Source organism: Electrona antarctica (genome assembly GCF_951216825.1).
Source record: "Electrona antarctica genome assembly, chromosome: 12".
Taxonomy (NCBI): Eukaryota; Metazoa; Chordata; class Actinopteri; order Myctophiformes; family Myctophidae; genus Electrona; species Electrona antarctica.
Window position 1 is genome coordinate 16,999,889 of NC_136793.1, and position 16,381 is coordinate 17,016,269.

Below are 16,381 nucleotides of genomic sequence, written 5' to 3' on the forward strand. Positions count from 1 at the left end.
GGTTTAGAAATAAAGACAACGCCGCCACCTGGTGTCCTCTTTAGGTTATTACATCAGTGATTTTTCTGTCGGTGTTGCAGTGAATGTTGTCGGTTGTCCGTGGCGTGTACACATTGTTTACATTATATTCGTACTGTTCTTTTAAATATAAATCGTGACATGGTAGTTGTATCACCCGCGTCATCACTTTAATTTGATGGCTTAACATAAAGAAGTAAAGACTTTCTTTACATGTTGTTTGAAGATGCAGAAGATGTTCTCGTTGCTTTGGCCGCCTGATGTTTCCTGTCGGACTGATTAATGTCTAGCACACAACTTACACTCACGTGGGTGTGAAGGAAGCAGATGTTTGTGGAAAAAGCCTGGTGAGTTTGATCTGTTTGAAATAGAAACGTTTTTAAACGTTTAAAGTTGTCCTTGTTAAGGTGTAAGTTGCATGTTACTGTTATGAGAGGAAGTCTCAATCTGAACTGTCCTATACAAAAACGTGTGAAAATACTGTTATGGAATAAGCTGCTAGTGATGTAATTTTTATTTGGGGTTGATATTTGTTAGGGCTTTTGTGGTTTTCAGTGTTTAATAATAGGCCGTGTCTTTATTTAACCCTGGCCTGATCAGACTGTGTTTATAAGGTTGGATCCCATGCAGCAGCTGATCCTATTATTTTGGAAGACATCTCAGAATACAGTACAATCAAATACAAGGGTATTGTTCCCTATATGCATATCACCTGTCATGTGAAAAGCTTGCATATCCAAAAAAAAAGAATAACATATGTGTTCCAATGGATCCAATTATCCACAAGCAACTCTTAGATCATATTTTTAATATCTGGAATCTAGAGTTGCAATATCAACTCCTGACAGCCCATACATCTAAACAGAAAAGTCCTATCCATTTTTATTCACATGTTCAGTGTTCAATCACTAACTAGCAATTATTTGCATGACAATCCACCAGTTCACCACCACTATTCTCCAAATCTTTTCCCCAGATTGAAAATGTCAAAGGAAGGGAAATCTGCCCCCAAACGTCCTGGCGAGGAGCCTGAGGCCACAGGCATTGAGGCTAAACAGAGGAGAGGCTCTCCTCCGTTGTGCTTCGACACGCCTCGCAGCCTGTTCCAAAGCCTCATCGCCCCCATGGAGCTGGAGCAGTTCTTCCAGGAGTACTGGGAGAAAAAGCCCCTCCATCTGCACAGGTCTGATCCTTCTACAGCCTCGTACTACCAGTCCCTGTTCCAGCTGTCTGACCTGAAGGGCCTGTGTTCCGAGGTAGGCCTGCCAACCGACCATTATCTTCTTCTCTGCGATTATATTATTGCTAACTTTTTTTGATTGATCGATGGGTGCTCGGGTGGCGGAGGTTGTGGGTTCGAAACCGTCAGGGTGCACCGACTTTGTCGAGCGTTTACAATATAAACACAATTGGCCTGTGTTTGGCGGAGGGAAGCCAGGTGGGGAGGGGGATAATTGTCACTGCATATATTCCTACGGGCTGGGGCACCTGTCAGCAGGGAGTGTTGGGCGGGAGGAGTAGGACGAACGCTTTACCTCCCCCTGGTAGGTGAGTCAGTAGGAAAAAGCGGGCAAAAAGCAAACATAAATAAATATACTATTACTTTTTTGATTAATTCATTAAGGGAAAAGCATTTATTTTTCTTCATAATTTGTACATTTACATGTTTGCATTGATTGATTAGTCTGATAAACCAGACTATTTAATAATTAAGTGTTGTACAACAATAGCAAAATAAGCAGATCTACATCAGCTTATAGATCTGATATTGTTTGCTATTTTTAATACATTATGAAAGGAGAAAAAAAGGCTACATTAAATGTACCCTCCACCCCTCAAAAAATAAAATACAAAAATGATTATCATTTATTGTTTTATTAATCAACTTGATGTTTTAACCCTATCCTCAGCGCTTGGAATATGCCAGGGACCTGAACGTGTGTCGCTGTGTTCACGGCAAGAAGAAGACTCTGAACAAGGAGGGCAGAGTCAAATACAACGTTCTCAACAAGGACTTTGTTCAGAAGAAAGCCACCATCCAGTTCCATCAGCCACAAAGATTCAAGGTGATAACCAGTGTTGTCCGATTTAGCAAAAGAAACGAACAACCAGGTCTATGAAAGCAAGCCCAAAGAAGGGACTAGTAGTCCATTGGCTATTAACATCGCATCATCATATTCATCAGTTCTACAAGCTCCCAACGTGTCGCGACTCGCAACGCGCTGTGAGCTTTGAACAAAAATGCACAAAATGTGGTTGTCACAAATGTTAAATTAATGTGGAGGTCCTTGAGTTGTGCTTTCATGTGAAATGTACCCATTCTGTTAATATATACTTCAATCAATGACATGCAACCTTTTGAGAACAAACTTGTTTAAACGTTAGGAAGTGAGCCCAAATGAGCAACTACACTGACAAAAGCCACTCAAATTTGACTGACCGGTCCACAATTCACACGTGTTAATACTTACAGTAACTGCCATATACAAAACGAATGACTGTAGTTCCGAATGTTTGGAAATTATTTAAACAACCTTTTATACCAGGTTTTTATTCAGCCTGCATGTTTAATACAATTATTATAGTTCACGATCGGCAACTTGCATGCACACATTCGTCAACATGGAGGTGCGTTCAAGATGACGTTGTGCCCTTTGCTCCAGTCTTAAAGCCAGACAGAACTAAAAAGACATGGTTTGAATGTTGTTGTTGAAGAAATGATTCCTATATCTACTAGTTTTCATCATAGTACAATACAGTAGATGAAAGTTGAGAGTTGACTTGTCCTTCAGCAACATGAAAATGTATACCTTAATCTTAATAGTATACTCCATGTCTTTCTCAGGATGACTTGTGGAGGATTCAGGAGATGTTGGAATGTTTCTTTGGCTCTCTAGTCGGCTCCAATGTCTACATCACACCCCAGGAATCCCAGGGGCTGCCTTCCCACTACGATGACGTAGAGGTACAGTGTTCCCAATACAATAAATTATGCTGTTCATTTGTATAAATGGCATTTTTCTGTTCATAAACAACCTAAAATGTTTGTGTGAAAACCACATATGTCAAAATCAATTTCAAGTATAGCTTTTTGTATCTGACGTAGGTATTGTGAAATGTAATAAAAGTAACCTAACTTAGCGGCTCCCCAAGGTTTTTTCAACATCGGTAACTAACCACTGACTTACAGTATGCTCAGGTTTGAGTGTTTCTCCACTTGATTGTCTCTTTCTCTTTGCACATCTTTGAATATTATATATTACCGGTGTATATATTTTAACCTTTTCTGAGCTGGAGGTCTGCAGCCAAAATCCATATCATTTTGGGGGTCCTTGACATGAAACGGTTTTGAGATCCACTGAAGTTTGAAGTGATGTGTTTCTAAATGTGTCTTTAGGTGTTCATTCTGCAGTTGGAGGGTCAGAAACACTGGCGTCTGTATCCTCCTACGGTTCCCCTGGCCAGGGAGTACAGCCTGGAGCCTGAGGAGCGCATCGGCAGCCCCTCCCACGACATCATACTCAAAGTAAGATGTATATAGAGAACCGAAGTCTGACATCGCTACCACTAGAGGGCGCTATGCCCTTGGGTCACAGATTATTTTCCCTTAAGAAATTCCCCATAGAGAAATCTTAGATCGTGTCATATAAGAGCTGTGTATGAATCGTACCAAAATACAGAAGTTGACTGGCAGTCCATGACTGCCTGCTGATGATATCAATTCACTACACAATGTTATATCATTGACCTAAATGGTAATGTCTGTGACTCTGTATCAGAAATGACTTTGAACAGGTGGAAAACCTTAGTTAAACCTGCAGATAGACACATTTCTTTACCTGATAGTTGAACTTGAATGAAATAATCCTGTTTAGTGTTCATTAGAGCGATCGCGACAATACAGCTTAGTAACGCTGCTCAACACATGCTGAAGGCTAAGATGAAGATAGGAAGGATTCAACAGTGATGTCACTGTTATGCAACACTGGTAGTAGCATGTTGTTGGAAAATCCTGGTCATGCAAGGTTATTAATTCACGGCCGGGAAAACTTGGAATTCCTGGCTGCCTTCTCGCATACTAGTGGTACTTGTCCCACAGACCGGCGCCGTGCCACATACTGGTGGTAGGAACTCCTGCTCTATTAGCCTCGCAGTGGCCAGACGCAAATCTGCCGGTGCAAAACAAAAATTATATACATTAGTAGTATGGCCAGGCCAGGATACTGCTCTATACCACCACCCTCACAATATATCGAAAAATAACCTTTTTGTGAGTTCTCTCTCCTGATTGGTTTAGCAATTTTGCTAAGCTGATGGCTAACTGAAGTAGAAACATGACTCGAATGTATGTTTGTTTATCATAATAGGCAGGTGACCTGCTGTATTTCCCCAGAGGAACCATTCATCAGGCAGACACCCCGGTGGGAGTGGAGCATTCCACCCACCTCACCCTCAGCACCTACCAGAACATGTATGTTAACTCTTCCTTCCTTTTGGTGGCCGCTCAGGTGGCGCAGTGGTAAAAGTCCCTGTCCACCACCATGGAGGTTGTGGGTTCAAATCCACCGTGGCGCGTCCGTATTTGTCGTCCGTCTATGCGAACACAATCGGTCTGTGCTCGGGGGAGGGAAGCCGGGCAGGGAGGGTGCATGATACTGGTGGTCATTGCACGTACTCCTACATCCTCCCTACTGTGGGGATGAATTTATTGGCATAACTACTAAATTGGGTAGAAAAAGGGTGTACCAAAAAAAAACGTTCTTTTGCCACATAAATTCATACACATATACAGTAATGTTCCCATCCCTTGCTCTCTAATATACCATATATATGAGCTTGTATATCTGCTATTTTTGAATAGCCGAAGTATAAAATAATGGTTAAAGTGGTTTAAAATCTAAAATAACACAGATGCTTTCCAGGTTTTAATGGGTTAAAGTTATTCAATTATTACATATTGGTACAGTTTTAGTTTGAGTTAGTCCGCCTTCTTTATGCTTATCTCTGATCCACCACCTCTCTCTCTCTCTCTCTCTCTCTCTCTCTCTCTCTCTCTCTCTCTCTCTCTCTCTCTCTCTCTCTCTCAGGTGTTTGGGTGATCTACTGTTGGATGTGTTTCCCACCGTGATGTTTGACATGATGAAAAGGGAGGTCAGCATGCGACGGGGCATGCCCCCAAGACTCTTACTGGTGAGACCCTGCCTCCTCTGGCACAAGTACAGACTTGGCTTATAACACTGCTTTTCAAAGTGGGGTCAGTAAAACAATGATAATAAGGCGATAGCGACCGCAGGGCTTAGACACTCTACCGGAATAATGTCACTTCATTATGTTTTTTTTTATAAATCAAAGGCTACTTAATATCCAAATCCAACAGATAAACAAGTGCAGCAAGTGCCTATATGAAGTGTCTTCAGTGTCTATATGAATACTCATATGTGCTTTACATGGGGGGCATGAGAAAACATTAGAGATAGGATCCAGAAGGAAGCACGCACATCTCCAGATATTCTACAGGTGCTGGACAAACGTTTCGAGTCGACCCTTGTGGGTCTTCGTCAGGTAAGACGCAAGGGTCGAAACGTTGTATTCAATACATGTTTCCTGGGAGCAGAGAGACAGTGTGCGGACATCCCTTCCTTTTCATTGGGCATGAGAAAACAAACAACTTTATTAGGGGGGGAAAACAGTAAGAGTAACAGTAAGGAATAAAATCAAAAACTGGAATGAACTAGCTGGGGAGTGCATTTCACATGGGGTTGGGGCAGAACATTGTCTGACCACGGACTTCCACTAACGTTGGTCATGTGTGTGTGTGTGTGTGTGTGTGTGTGTGTGTGTGTGTGTGTGTGTGTGTGTGTGTGTGTGTGTGTGTGTGTGTGTGTGTGCGCGCGCAGAGCAGGGGTGACAGCGGTGACACTCGCAGGTCCCTGTCCTCCTTCCTCAGACGTGCAGCAGATGAACTGGACGCAGGGCAGCAGGATCTGAGGTCCAACGACATGAAGAGAGACTTTGTCACCAACAGACTGCCTCCGTATAATGACACCGACATCACACCATGTACGTATGACACTTATAACATATATGACATTATATCAGCTAGGCTTGTCACAATAGGCTCTATCAAAGATGGTTAATTTATGAAATTACACCATCCCAATTGGAGCCACAAGAGGCGACATGGTACACAAATTCTACTAATGGTCTCCTAAGTGTGCACCGTCTGGGTGCCAAAATGTCAACTTCCTGTTGATTTTACTATTTTAAGATCCAGATTCATGGATCCAGTCTGGGCTTTCTTCCTGATAAAAATAGAAAAATCAACAGGAAGTTGAATGTTTTATTAAAAAAGAAAAAAATGATGATGTTCTGTATTAAGTGGTCAGATGGGTGGGTCTACTACCGTGGTATAAGCTACTTTAATTAAGCTCCTATTTATTGGTATCAGAATGGTTTCAAGCTTTTAAACAAAACAATACGATGACATTATTTTAATGTTTTGCCACTTGTGATATCCTTACGACCCACCAGAACCACTGCTTTGCACCTCACCCTTTCGTGTGTGTGTGTGTGTGTGTGTGTGTGTGTGCATGTGTGCGTGCGTGCGTGCGTGCGTGCGTGCGTGCGTGCGTGCGTGCGCGCAGCTGGGAAGATTCCTGCACTAGAGGACATTGTGCGTTTGAGGTTCAAAGATCACATGGTTATATCAGTAGAACCCAGCCAAGACAGAGCGGTGAGTACAAATGTTGCCAACTTACCATACATTCACAATATATGAATATACCAGTCCCTCAGGGCCCCTGTTTTCTCTCTACATTAAACATCTTCGCTGAAAATTGCCGATCTACAAGCTCACAATGCGTCGCATTTAGACAAGTTGTGTTCTTGTAGATCTGCTGTTTTCTAGATCTACAATTTGAATGTAGTAAATGAATGCACACAGTTTATATGTGTGTGTGTGTGTGTGTGTGTGTGTGTGTGTGTGTGTGTGTGTGTGTGTGTGTGTGTGTGTGTGTGTGCGTGTGCGTGTGCGTGTGCGTGCGTGCGTCCGTGTGTGCGTGCATGTGCAGGATGAGGCCACAGTGCTGGTGGTGTATGTATTGCATTCATTGAGGAACCTCAGGGAGAGTCACATGATGGGTGATGGCGTGCAGGATGAGTCCGTGTCTCAGGTAAAAGCTACTGCGTTTGTAGAAAATAACATACATACATACATACATACATACATACTATCATTAACCACTGAAAAGACCATAGGACGTCTATAGATGTCTTTGTCTTGGCAATCAATGTGTTTTAAGCTAATCATTTGGGCATCACCCTAAATAATTTGGGGACCCCTCTAGTCGTCCCTACCCACAGTTTGAGAACCACTGGTCCATACTAACTAAAGTGTTTCTAAAGTGTAGTTATGTTGGCTTCCTTCCTAATGTTTAAATCCGCTGCTCAATATCTGAAAATATTTTGTGACTGGGATTTGATATGGTAAAGTGCCCATTCATACACCAATGGCGGAGGAAACCATGCAAGCAGATTACAGATACACACATTTTCAAATGGTAAAGTGGGGGGATCGAAACTGGGTGGAATTGGTCCAGCCCTGATCTAATGACTCCTGGCCGCTATACATAATTTCTGGTGTCAGGAAGCAGACACTCAAATAAAAATGTTTATAAGAAGAAATAAACTTTTGTTGGAATCTTTATTGTGAAAAACAACATACCATTCAAATAGTATAGCCTCCCATTCCCCAAAAAACTTTTGTTTAATTGAAAAAATGTACACAGTATAACTTTAACCACTACTATTTACTCCTCAGGGCCTGCGCTTCCCTCTGTCACACCTACAGGCCATTAGACAGCTCCATGAGGCAGAAGAGCGCCTCCCTGTGGCGAAGCTGGAACTGCACTCAGACCAGGACAAACTCAACCTGTTGCTGTCCCTCTGGACAGAGTGTCTGCTGGAGGTCTGCTAGCTATACTGATTGTCTGGGTCCGTAACTCAGAGTGTACAAATGGAACCAAATGTCGGGTCTATTTGGTTCTATTTGTACACGGCAGAGTGTTTCCAGTGAGCCAACATGCACAAGATCAGCTGACTCTGTTTGACCAGAATGGAACACATCCTTAATTATTATCTTTTTCTTTCTTTTTTACTGGGACAATGCACATTAATCAACATGTCATTTTTCAAATCCATGTAAATGGGCCAGAGTTAGCCAGAAGATCATTTTCATCTGCAGTCCCTGAGCAGGCTCTTAAAAGTGGTAATAAAACTATCCATACAAAAACATACAATACAAAAAGTAAGGCAAGTATGGCTGCTGCTGTGCGTAGAGCCTGTCTATTGTATCAAATTGGGGTTGCCGGCCTTATGAATATCAATTGAGGTGTCTCAATTAATAAGTATTTCTTATGGAGGAAATATCTATTTTTGATGTGTCTTGTCAGTATACTGTAACACCTTGAACAGATCCGTTTGCAGAACAATGTAACCAGATATACTGTAGTGGAGTTGAGCATTCTTTTAGAGATAGAGATTGGGCACGGTTTGAGCAGTGTTAATTTTGACAGCAATTATTGACTTTGTTTTAGTCATAGTCTTTTGAATTAACCTGGAATGTTTTAGTTTTAGTCTAGTTGGTTAAACGTTGAGTATCTATCCTAGTATCAAAACAGATATTCTCTCAAGTTGTCCTCCTGACATACTGTATTGTCTTAGGGGGAAAGATTGACACGTGCCGTAATATGACATAAATCAAATGTAAGGTGATATAAAGAAACTGTAATTCAGGCGTACCGACCGTGCCGTGGATGAACAGGTTATTTAGAGGCGTGACCTGAGCCTAACATGTTTGATAAGCACTGCTGTAAGTAAACCTACTGTCACAATAAAGGAAGGAACTACACCAATACATGTGAGTGATGTGTTCCTGTTCCAGCACCCACATTGATGCATATAAATTTAGGATAAGGGAAGGATTGAAGACCAATCAATCATCTGGACTCTGGAGGAGTACCGTGGAGGAGAATTTGTAAGAATGTAATAGAGTACAAATACTCAAGAAGTCAGAATTAAGGACTGTAAACCTTTTAAACAAGTGAATATTAACTTTATCTTTACTGTTATAATGTTCAACTGTAACTCTATAGTAATACCTTTTAAGGATAAATACTTTAGAGGAAAACTATAATACCAAAAGGAAAGAATTAGGCAGAGAAGTATCAGAGTATACCAGAATACCTTAGAATGAGTTTGACACCAGACACGGAAGAAGAGAAGTCACACCAGAGCTAATGATTTTCCATTTGATATATATTACAAATCACATCGGGAGAGAAATGGCAGGTCCGTACAGCGTTAAAACGATCTCTCACTGACACATCATCAGTGACAACATTTTATACTACATAAGTCATAACATCCTTTGGACATGGGGAAGTAATGTATTTGAGTTCAGAGGGTAACCCAAAAGTGAATTATGGCGACACCTATTGCCGGGAGGCCTACTTGGGATACGTGGCAAATTATACTTCCGGTAAAATCCCGGAAGAGTGACCGAAGGGAATTGTAGTTCTTTAAGTAAATGTAGTTCACAGCCCAAGTTACTGACAACCAGCTAACGTAACTAGGAGACAATTTGTCTGCTCTAGCACCGTACCAAGGCCGAATAACATGTTTTTCACCAGAGGGGCAGATAATGCAAGACGTCCAACAGGAGAAAACAATCTTTTATCTTACTCGCTGACTGGGGGAGAGTGAGATTTAATACTATCTGTTTTACGCTGGGGCAGAAATGATATGTAAACTCAGTGGGATACAGGGCATGAAAAATACATAGTTATTGAGAACATGGAAACTACCATCCACCAAAAATAACAGATCTACAGATCTAATAACTCAAAATTATCCATCAACTCCATCGCTTTTTGTGGGTGAAGTGTCATGTGATCAATAATCAATAATCAATCTTCAGGGAATTAAATTAAAATAATATAAGGGTCAATTGGGAGATGAGAAATAAAATTCACTCTATACTAAGGATCAGGATGGGAATAAAAGGGTAACAGGAACAATGAAAAATAAAAAATAGTTTGACTTACGACCAGGCAAGAAATCACTCATTATTTAGATGGTACCGTGGCAGAGAGACAGAATGACTTTTCTCTCTCGAGGTCTTCGATCTTCGGGGTTCCCGAGGAACCCAGCAATGTTGCAGCGTTCCTACGCCGACGTTTAGTGTCATTTGACAACAAAGTTCTTTTTAGCAGCGCAGATACTGCGATAGTTCTTCTTCGCTCGTAGTCGGAGCCGAATCTTCGCCCCGCCCCCAGGATGGGTGACATAACAGGTGACCCACAGGTGACAATATCAGCCTATACTTTCTCATTGACAGATACACTCGATCTCTGTCATTCAAACGGGAGAAAACGGCCGGAGATGCACCTAACAGTTCTTATACCAAGCAGAGCTTGGAGAGGGGGGGACAGGGTAATTGATGATGTCGTGTCGTTTCCTGGCGAGTCCATTAGTACCATGAAGGCCAAATATAGAATCAAGTCTATTCAGGGGAGGATATATGCCTAATCAAGTCAAACTCAAGGTGATGAAAACAAAATGAAATGGAAGGGGAAGATGTCCCTATTCTAAATATCTCAATGTAAGGTCAAGGGGTGGTTCGGGGATAATAAAGGTTAAATGTTTACAATGGAGGGATATTCCAAATTCAGAGGTAAAATATGAATCAAATCTAAAATAATAAAAATATAATGAGAGGGATAATGAATCATAATGGAATGGAATTTAGATTGTCCAAAGATGGGATAATTCAGTTAAAATAATCTATATAATGGGGAAGATGGAGATCCTTTTTTTTATAACAAATGGAAAATAGTTTTAATAAAAATAAAAGAAAATAGTCAATTAAGTCAAATTGTCACCTGTCTACATGTCAGGATAAGCGAGCAATCAGTCAGTGTCAGGTAGCTATCAGTCTCCTACTGTCAAATGCAGAGGGAATAGTAGTCTATGTACCGGTAGTCAAGTCCAAAAATAAATGAATAAATGTATGGAAATAATAACGAACATGGTCTGTTTGTCAGTCAAAATAAAATAAGTAAAAATGACAAATAAATCAAATTAAAATTAAAATAATCTAATATTAATTAATTGAGGGGAGAAGGGATGATCAAATTAATCCTAATATAAGGTAGGGAGGGGTAACAGTGTGTTAGCAAAATACAGCGTTTTAGCAAAGAAAAACATGGATAAAAACATAAAACAATAATGTGTATGGTGAAACATGAGTGGAATTATAATGTGTTCCCGATGGGAAATCTATGGGCAAATTAAGGCCTAATCATAATGATAAAAGGGCAGTCACTGTTCTGGGGGTTTGGGCCTAATACTAATGATTCAGACGGTTCTCAGTGGGTCGGGGTCTAATGATACTGATTCAGACGGTTCTGAGTGGGTCGGGGTCAAGGGTCAAACCTTATAAACAAAGGGAAAGGAATCTCGAGGTCCACAACACATGTCCATTCACTCCATCGCTTTTGTGGGTCTCTAGATTCCTCTGTCCTGACTCGGGTTTGTTCCTGACCACGAAACCACCAGAGATCCGTATCTGTGAGATAAAACAGAAAGACAAAAAACAAACTGGTGAATGAAATGAAACAATAATAATTATAAACAATTCATCAACAGGGTAAACATCAACAGGGTATGTTTTTAAATGAAAATGAAAATGACTGTTCTACCCCCCGCGCATGTACACAGCTTAATGGTGAAGGGAGGGCGTGTAGGTAGACAGGGTATGGTTTAAAAATGAAAATAAAAATAATAATAAAATATTAATATTTGTACTTCTCCTGACCGTTCTTACAGTACGTATTTACACATTTATATGGAGGGAGGGTACTTAGAGAGACAGACGTTCTCACAGCACGCATTTACACATTTATATGGAGGGAGAGTACTTAGAGATAAGTCAAGGAGAGAGAGAGAGAGAGACCCAGCGTTCTACGTACGCATTTACACAGTTGTAAAATGGAGGGAGGATACGCAGAGAGACAGAGTTCTCTAGCGCATGCATTTCACATTTATATGGAGGGAGGTTACGTAGAGACAGGTAGAGAGAGAAAGATATCTCAAAAAGAAAACAAAGTATTCTATTTTTTTTCTATTTAATTCTTCTATTTAATTGTTTTCTATAATAATGTTGCAGTGATAAATCCGTTAACACAGGAAACACAGCTTGATGATGACAGAATAAACGCACAAGTCTATTTTGCCCTGTATTTGCACTGGACTTTAAGACTATCATGCATAATATGGCATGGCATTGCAAACACGGACAGAAATAAACAAAATGTAGGTCATCACTCCTAAAAAAACACATGTTTGCTAATGTACTTATCAAATACGCTATTAACCCTTAGACAGATTACTACTGGAAAACACGTGGAGTTTTGCATTAGTCTTTTCTGCCCTGTACGTGATTTTCCGTAGTTCTCTTTTTTTATTAATACCAATATATTAATTCGGTCCGCACCTCTGTATATAGTATTGAGCATAAATATCAACTACATTTCCCAGAATTCCCGTGTCACGTGACACACGTGTATGCTTTCCTATTGGAAACTGACGCCCAGCCCCCAGTGAACAGGGGGGTTGGTTGACTCCTCCGAGGTGGGCACTGGAGGAAGAGTTTTTCAGCCAGGTTTGCAGTCGCCGCAAAAAAAACAATCTGAAAAATGATCCATCCGTGTCCAGTGGCATTCTCCAGTCCCAGACCGTTGGCCGGGCTGCAACATCCACCCTCGCGGATTACACGTGTGCAATGTTTTTTCTTCTCCCCACCGGAGTTACCACCAAGGCTGATGCCTTCGCTAAAAGGTAATTTTATTGTATTCGAAAATGCCCTAATATGACATGTCTAGTAAGACGATCCCTATATTTGGCCCGAGCCGACCTAGTGCTGATATCAGATAGATGTGGTAGAACCATATATGGATAGATCTAACTGGTTTAGTCATCGTGACATGCATAGTCGGAGAATATATAACAAGGGTCGGTACTATAGGTGATCGACGTAGCTAACAAAAACATCTGATCAAATGAATGTATTGTACTGTGTCTTTGTGGGCCGAATCGTGGCATCGTGGCATACAAATAGATGTTTGTATAATTAGTATCACGATAAAATAATATGGCGACGTTAGAATGACACCACCAATGAGTGATCGCGTGTAATGTAGCTGCCCAGCGTATATCCAGCACCATCACGTCACCACATTCCACTGGCTGTTGGCTAGTAGTAGTTGCTAACAAACACTGCACAAATGGTACTGGCTATTGGCCGGGCCACAAGCCCGGGCAATAGCCAGTACCAATGTTGCTGGATGATTGCGACGCAATGGTGCTGGATATACCCTGGGCAGCTAGCTACATTACCACCGATCACTCATTGGTGTTTCATTCTAACGTTGCCATATTATTTTATCGTGATACTACTTATACAAGCATCTATTTGTATTTGTCATGCCACGACTCGGCCCACAAAGACACTGCACAATAAAATCATTGATCTCCAGCAGCCGGGTAAAACGCCATGTAATAGTAGCGTGCACTGACTACAGCTAAAATGTTTATTTCTTTTTATATATTTAGAACTGGCATCAGATGAGGAGGAGGAGGAGGAGGAGGATGAAGAGTCAAGACTGCGATGGCGTTCTCCGACACTGAACCGGATTCATTCATTCATTCATTTCAGGGGGGGGCAGTTTTTGGGTGTTTTTTTTATTTAGCCTACTCACACATAACCTGACTCCGCCAGATGGGGCAGCAGAGAGTACACTGGGTTCCCCCCTCCTGCTCCCATCTGGGAACTCTCAGGCAGACTTGATGCCCGGCCACAAAACGGCCTGGCCAATCAGCAGCAGCTAGAAGCGAAGTTGCTCACAAAACGGCCTGGCCAATCAGCAGCAGCTAGTAGAAGCTAGAAGCTGCTGCTAGAAGTTGCTAGAAGCTGCTGCTGATTGGCCAGGCCGTTTTGTGGCCGGGCATCAAGTCTGCCTGAGAGTTCCCAGATGGGAGCAGGAGGGGGGAACACAGTGTACACTCTGCTGCCCCATATGGCGGAGTCAGGTTAACTCACACACACACACACCGTCAAGGACTGGGTTTGGGGACATTTGGGAGGAGTAGCTCTGATCCATAGCTCTAAATGCGCATTTAGAGCTATGGATCAGAGCTAGGGGAGGAGTAACTGTTTTGTATGTAGGCCTATTTATTTTCTGTAATATTTATCATTTTATTATGTTAGTAGTCGTAAAAAATAAAAGACGCTTTTACAATGAGTTAGACCTGTCATGACTATTTTGTTCACTATTGTGAGGTTTATTGTATATGACTAAGCAAGTTTCAACTGTGATTTACTCTGTAACGGTAGATGGTAATAACTCAATTTCTTTTTTATAATACAGTATACATTCAAGTCTATATTTTGATACATATCATGGGCACCAAGTCATATCAAAACAATGTCCTTGGATGTGTTTTTTATCAAAACTGTGTTTCTTCATAACAGGTTTTTGAGATACATGCATGAATAGACAAGGTACTGGTAAGACTATGTAAACATGGTATATATCAAAATGTGCGTTAGAATGTCTAATTTTACCCCAAAAAAGAATTGAGTTTATATGATGTTCCAATTTCAGAGCTATGGGGACTTTTAGCTGGATAGGTCAGATTGATCATGACTGACCATGCTATTTATAGATGGCAAAATATCTACAGTGGTACATGTGAGAAACTTTTTATTTTATTTTAATTGAACTAGACAACTCACCCTTTAAAATGAGATATTGCATGGCTATGTATGCCCAGCAGAAAAAAAGTTATTTAGAAAATAAAACTTCAACCGGGCATAACTTTTTTTGGTTGTCCTAGAAACAGAAACAGTGTAAATGCAGGCTCTTTTAAATGGCTTCCAACACAAGAACTAAACATTTTATCAACTCAGTTCATTTTTTTCCTGGAAGCAGACAAGTCAAGCTTTCTCTGAAGGTCTTTCGTTGTCACACATTCACAACAGAGAATTTTCAATAAATCATTCAAAAACGCCATTCTGGCCATAGAGAAGTCTACCTACTATATAGAAATCCTTGAAACGCTCAAAGAGTTAATGACGTAGCTAATGTCACGTATAAGACGCCAAAAAAGAAATTGTGAGATCACAAGTTCTACCTGTAGGAGCCTATAGTTACTCGTTCCAGGCAGAGAAGAATAGAGTAGAGTACAAATAAAAATAAAATAATAAGTATTATAATAATAGGGAATTTAACTAATTTAGTGGGATATCAAGACGCTTCTGGGCGCCTATCGCGCAGTGGATACAGACAAGTGGTGTCTGTACCACTCTGGGATTTACCTGAAATCAAGACACCCCTTCCTATGTAGTCCGGTGCCTAGTACAAAACCCGTTTGTACTCTGTCCCCTGCACGTATATTTGACGTAGCTAATCGTCACCCGCAGGTTTGCCAAAAGAGTCAAGATAGACCGAAATTGACCATGATTGTACACATCAGGTCACAGAGAGACAAGATCTACCTGTAGGAGCCTGCAGAACTCGTTCCAGGCAGAGAAAGAGAGAGTAGAGTACAAATAAAAATAATAATAATCGGGAAATAAAATCTCTTGGGAATAAATCGTCCACTCAAAACAAAACCTGTGAAACACTATTTGTGTCACGTGTGGTGGAAAACCTCTAACTGTTCTTGTGACAGATTCAATCACACTTAGTCCATACCTTAGACTCTTGACCATGTTGTCTGTAACATGGTGTTTATACCTTGACGCGACCTTACGATACATAATGTGGCCTTCTCTGTCCTGAATAACACTATATTAACTATGCTATTTTTTTTTTAAGCTGTAATGCATTTGTTTCCTTCCACACATGCGTCCATGTGAGGATATGAAAGAAATGTCCATGCAGTCAAAATCATCACTTATTAAACTTCCGTCACTTGGCGAATACAAGAAGAAAACAGCCAGATATAACAGGGAAATAAATGAGGACCGACCCCTGTAGCTGACCATTAAAGTAAAGAATTCTGAAAACTGAACTCCACTGGATGCTGGGGGTTCCCTAATAAAAAACTAGTAATGAGCAAAAAAAATATATAATCTGAGGCCTGTTGTCTTCATGAACAGTAAAAAACAAGTTTGAATGTAGATGGCTCTCTCTAAAGGTACAGACTGATAGTGCACTGACTATGTTACTAAACAAAATATAAAAAAAATATTTATACTGTCTAAAAATAGGGAAAGCCAATGAAAACAGAAAGAAAAAAA

The 16,381-nt window shown here is 40.8% G+C and overlaps 1 protein-coding gene across 1 annotated transcript; it reads left to right on the plus strand.

Moving 5' to 3' along the window:
• Positions 1-243: 243 nt before the first annotated feature.
• riox2 (ribosomal oxygenase 2) lies at positions 244-8,930 on the plus strand. The gene is made up of 11 exons (XM_079515610.1): positions 244-365; positions 995-1,274; positions 1,929-2,084; positions 2,864-2,983; positions 3,416-3,544; positions 4,386-4,489; positions 5,106-5,208; positions 5,916-6,078; positions 6,663-6,751; positions 7,089-7,190; positions 7,838-8,930. Exons 2-11 carry the CDS (start codon positions 1,002-1,004, stop codon positions 7,991-7,993), a joined length of 1,395 nt encoding a protein of 464 aa, XP_079371736.1. The 5' UTR covers positions 244-365; positions 995-1,001; the 3' UTR covers positions 7,994-8,930.
• Positions 8,931-16,381: the final 7,451 nt, after the last annotated feature.

What these genes read in the sequence shown, in the direction of transcription:
- riox2 (XM_079515610.1), top strand. Translation starts at nt 1,002, where the DNA reads ATGTCAAAGGAAGGGAAATCTGCCCCCAAACGTCCTGGCGAGGAGCCT. An exon ending in TGCCCCCAAGACTCTTACTG is followed by an intron (nt 5,209 to 5,915) that starts GTGAGACCCTGC and finishes GTGCGCGCGCAG; the next exon opens with AGCAGGGGTGACAGCGGTGA. An exon ending in AACCCAGCCAAGACAGAGCG is followed by an intron (nt 6,752 to 7,088) that starts GTGAGTACAAAT and finishes GTGCATGTGCAG; the next exon opens with GATGAGGCCACAGTGCTGGT.